At 45.2% G+C, this 4883-nt stretch overlaps 1 protein-coding gene across 1 annotated transcript; it reads left to right on the plus strand.

Annotated features, from left to right (window-relative positions):
- The first annotated feature begins 826 nt into the window (after positions 1-826).
- Positions 827-3583, plus strand: LOC135699344 (G surface protein, allelic form 156-like). Its single transcript, XM_065219589.1, has 6 exons — positions 827-940; positions 997-1596; positions 1663-1789; positions 2051-2922; positions 2975-3229; positions 3287-3583. The coding sequence occupies exons 1-6, from the start codon at positions 877-879 to the stop codon at positions 3472-3474; spliced, it is 2106 nt and encodes a 701-aa protein (XP_065075661.1). The 5' UTR covers positions 827-876; the 3' UTR covers positions 3475-3583.
- The last annotated feature ends 1300 nt before the right edge of the window (positions 3584-4883 follow it).

Here is a 4883-nt window from a genome sequence, read left to right on the forward strand (position 1 = left end):
GAGAAATCTACAAATGACGTATTTGTTTACAAAAGCAATTACGCCCTAATCCAACGTCACCATTGCGTACAACCCCATAGGACTGTCCTTTGCAGTTTTTTTATTGTTATTATTATTAGAGTGACTTTTAGCCACTGGCTGGTTCGTCACGAGCGTTGGAAATGTTTTGAATCACTTCGGAAACAATTGGAAACACTGCATCCGTGTATTTAACTCATAAAATACTTTTAACATCAGAAAAGCTTGAATTCAGTAGAGAAAATGCTGAATCGCTTAAGGATAGACTCACTTCCAAAGTGTTATATTTTCTGGACTGATTTAACACATTCGGCCGTAATTCCAAACCGTGCACATATGCTCGAGGAGTTTGGCATTCCATTTTTGCTAAAAGTAGCAAAATTCGGAATCACGCGGTTTCCTAAAGCTCGATTTACTTAACATCTAGACGCAAGAAATCAGCTCTATCTCGGGATTGAGTGAGAAATCTGACGTTACGATCCATCATCACGAACCTGTATATATTTCACTGGATTCGAAATTACATAACCCGATAGTCCGGACATGATTTTGTCGGATGAGCAGAGGGGTAATGTACTGACTACGTAGTTTATGGACAGCCCCTGAGCCGACTTTACCCAGGCAATGAATGAAAACAAAAGCCAGGCGACTATTGTATCTCCCATAAAGCTTACTTCGGGAAAATAAAGAACGCAACGGTAGTTCCCCTCCATAGCAAATCTGAACTGGACAGCTCTTTGTTGTTCGACTATATCTCTGTTTGCCAAAGCTTAATTCGATTGATAAAAGATTCAGTCAAGCTATCTGTAGTGATTGGAACGCTTATTCCACTCCAGTAGTTACCTGAACAGGACAGCAATGTCACCCATGAAGCGATTCGGTTTATTGATCGTCGTAATTTTCCAACTTGCTGCGACAATCGGTAAGATCAAATTCTGCGCTTCTCGACGGTAACTCAAATAGATTTCACCATTCTAGGAGCAACCCGGTGTGCTTCGTGCAGCTCAGCAGTCGACCCGAAATGCTCTAAAGCCGGATACGACGATCAGACGAAGGAGTGCTACAACGTGAATCCCTGTGCCGTTTCCATCATCACCGGTACGGGGCACACTTTCCGAGGATGTTCCGCTGATGCGGAATGCTATCAGAACGAACTGTGCGATACATGCGACGGTGATGATTGCAATACGGGAACCTATCCACCGGGTCGAATGAGCTGCTTGACGTGTTCGTCCACGGGCGAGGCCGACTGTGAGCAGCTGTCGGACATACAGCAATTCAGTGCTGCTTGCATGTTGCACTTCGAAGACGGATCATGTGTAACGGTTTTCAAGGATTTCAAGCCGTTCGTTAGGGGATGCTTAGGTGACATGGACGCTGGGGTGAAGACAATTTGCGAGAGTGGATCTGCGGAGTGCGTTGTCTGCCGGGAGAACGACTGCAATGCGGTGAATGTAAGGCCGGACGAACAGTGTCTGCAGTGTGATTCGCAAGATCGGGGCTGCAACAACGGGAGTCACGTGGTCACTGCTTGTGGGAAAGTTTCCGACGGGAAATGTTACTCGAAGATGCAAAGCGGTGAGTGGATCAGCTGAATTTGAGAATGTTATAAAGTAGTATGATGACTATTTTATTCTACACTAGATGGCACCATCAAGCGCGGTTGCTTGCATGAACTTTCTGCGCAGGAGTTGGCAGCATGTAATTCCACCAGATGTATCGTTTGCTCTGGATTAGGCTGTAATAACGATGTGTTTGTCACCCGAAACGGTGGAGTACCTCTCGTAGAACCACTTAACAAACTGCTGATTGTATTCTTACTCGCGTTGTTTGTACTCATTGAACAGTAGTAAAACGCCATTGTTACACAAATCGAAAATAAACAGTTTGTTTTGTTTTAATCCCTTGCTCCCTCGATAAGTTATCTACAAACTGAAGAAGCAAGAAGCCTCCATGCCATTCAGTCGCCAGCCAACAGTATGGAAAGAACTGTATTGATCATTGCTTTGCTATGCGCCTCCCGGACGCTGGCGTTTCGCTGTAAAACCTGTAACTCAGAAGCCAAGCCAGCCTGTGTCCGGGATCCGTACACGGTTCTGGACAAGGTGTGTCCAGTTAACGATACGACATGCGCTACGGTGCTCATATCAGCAACTGGTCACCTCTTCCGTGGCTGTTCTAGTGAGGCGGAGTGCGTAGCTGAAGGCGATGCGTGCATCAAGTGCAACAAATATCAGAACTGCAACTTCTATCGGTACCCGGAAGGTCGTCTGGAATGCTACGTCTGTGAAACTAGCGCCAACCAGAACTGCGCTACGCTGCCCATCAACAAGCAGTTCGAGAAAGAATGCTTACGTCATATTCCGGGAGATCAATGCGTAACCGTCTTCGACGGCTTTCGCGTTATTCGCCGGGAGTGTAAATCTGGGTTGAATCCTTCGGATTTAGTCAAATGTGATTCGACAAGCGATAAAGAATGTGTGACTTGCACTGGAGTCGGATGCAACAAGATCAGGGTACGGATGGATGATAGCTGCTTGCAGTGTTCTTCGAATGATGCACTGAATTGTGCCAACGGACGGCGGGTGTCTACCGTTTGTAAGAAGTCTTCGGGTGGCGTTTGCTACAATCGTTTGAACGTGGACGGAACTTTGCAACGGGGTTGTATGTCGGACTTGAACGAAGAGGAGCAGAAGGTTTGCCAGGATCTGAATGATCAATCATGCGAGACCTGCTCCGGCGTTGGATGCAACAGTAACCTATTCCCTGCCAATGCCCTACAATGTGTTCAGTGTGATAGTGAAACGAACATGGACTGTGTTCAGGAGCAAGCTGAGGGCGCCTTGGTGAATCCCTGTACTCATCAAATCACCGGAGATAGGTGCTACACTAGACTTCGCAACGGTAAAATTTTGAGTATTTCCTCCGATCAGCAAGTTACCATCAAAAATTTCAGACGGATCCATCGAGCGGGGTTGTCAATCGTCTCTGCCTGTTCCGTGCAATCCTCAGTTGAACATGTCCTGCTCCGTTTGTGACGGATCGGCCTGCAATACCGAAGTGTTTCCCTGGGGAAGACGCTCGTGCTTTCAATGTGACGGTCTGAGCGATCTGACTTGTGGGTTGGAGCAAAAAAGATCCGAGGATGCAAAGGTTTGTGTTCGGTTTCAACCGCAGGACAAATGCTACACTCTGCTGGAAAATGGAAGAGGTATTTTTATGTTGAGTGGAACATTGTGATACGCTTAGTGATGGTAAACATTTTCAGTAATGAGAGGATGCTCGTCGGAGTTCCAAGTAGATGTTTGCACAGGATTTGAGAGAACTCAGTGCCAGACTTGTGCTACGGATCATTGCAACAAGGTCTCCGAGATCGGTTTACGTGCAACGGGGTGGAGAAACCAAGCCAATGTCTTAGCTGTGATTATGTTAATATTGTGCATGTTATTTCCGTAAGTAGGGAAATGTTTTTTTATGCTAAACTATTTCAATTTATTTGAACTATAAATAATTTTATTCGACAAACAGTGTCAGATTAATTCTAGCAAATAATAACACTTCTCACCGACACACCGACACCGGTTCCGATGAAAAAAATCAACCTGTCCTTCTTTACCAGCGTCCAGTTTATTCACTCATTTGAAAAGTTACCTGTCAAACGCATTATATAGACCGTTTGCCGGACCTTGTTACTTCTGATTTTGGTACCCAGTTTGTGGTAGGTTCTGTAACTGTTCGAATTTCCCGGCAAGTTCAGTAGCAACAGACTGGGTCTCAGGACAGGCTTCAAAATTATCCGGATAGGCATGGATAATATAATTATCCGGATAGACCTATCCAGTGGATAGAAATAAACGGAATCTATCCCTATCCACATTTCTTTCCCTCCGGATAATATCCAAGTTAAAATTATCCGGATAATTTTAACTTGGATATTATCCATTATTTTCCCGGATAGTATCCGGAGTAAAGGGTGATACGGTCAAAATTTGGTCAATATCAACTTGACGTATTTCTTTCAATTTTGCATTTAAAAAACCTGAACACCCCTCATTTTGAAGGTGTGTGTGTGTAGAATGTTGCTCTTATTTTGATTTTGGAATTCACTCTTCATTTGTCAAAATGCCGTCCAAGCAAGAAGAGCAGCGTATCAAAATTTTGCTCGCGCATTGCGAAAATCCGAGCTACTCGCACGCAAAGTTGGCAAAATCGCTAAAAGTTGCCAAATCAACCGTTACAAATGTAATTAAAGTGTTTGGGGAACGTTTGTCGACAGCCAGGAAGTCTGGATCGGGGGGAAATCGAAAACCGGAAGCCGCTGAGACGACAAAGAGAGTTGCCGGTAGTTTCAAGCGAAACCCTAACCTCTCTCTCCGAGATGCCGCAAATAAGCTGAGTGTATCGTCTACAACCGTGCATCGAGCCAAAAAACGAGCCGGACTATCGACTTACAAGAAGGTAGTGACTCCAAATCGCGATGGTAAACAAAATACGACGGCCAAAGCGCGATCCCGGAGGCTGTACATGACGATGCTGACGAAGTTTGACTGCGTGGTAATGGACGACGAAACCTACGTCAAAGCCGACTACAAGCAGCTTCCGGGACAAGAGTTTTATACGGCAAAAGGAAGGGGAAAGGTAGCAGATGTTTTCAAGCACATGAAACTGTCATAGTTCGCAAAGAAATATCTGGTTTGGCAAGCCATCTGTACCTGTGGCTTGAAAAGCAGCATTTTCATAGCTTCCGGGACTGTCAACCAAGAAATTTACGTGAAAGAGTGTTTGAATAAACGTCTGCTGCCTTTCCTGAAGAAACACGGTTGTTCCGTACTGTTTTGGCCGGATTTGGCATCTTGCCATTACGG

The sequence above is a fragment of the Ochlerotatus camptorhynchus genome, unplaced genomic scaffold (assembly GCF_037179485.1).
Source record: "Ochlerotatus camptorhynchus isolate MF236.1 unplaced genomic scaffold, CSIRO-AGI_Acam_v1.1 ptg000107l, whole genome shotgun sequence".
Classification (NCBI taxonomy): domain Eukaryota; kingdom Metazoa; phylum Arthropoda; class Insecta; order Diptera; family Culicidae; genus Ochlerotatus; species Ochlerotatus camptorhynchus.

What these genes read in the sequence shown, in the direction of transcription:
- LOC135699344 (XM_065219589.1), top strand. Translation starts at nt 877, where the DNA reads ATGTCACCCATGAAGCGATTCGGTTTATTGATCGTCGTAATTTTCCAA. An exon ending in CCAACTTGCTGCGACAATCG is followed by an intron (nt 941 to 996) that starts GTAAGATCAAAT and finishes TCACCATTCTAG; the next exon opens with GAGCAACCCGGTGTGCTTCG. An exon ending in TTACTCGAAGATGCAAAGCG is followed by an intron (nt 1,597 to 1,662) that starts GTGAGTGGATCA and finishes ATTCTACACTAG; the next exon opens with ATGGCACCATCAAGCGCGGT.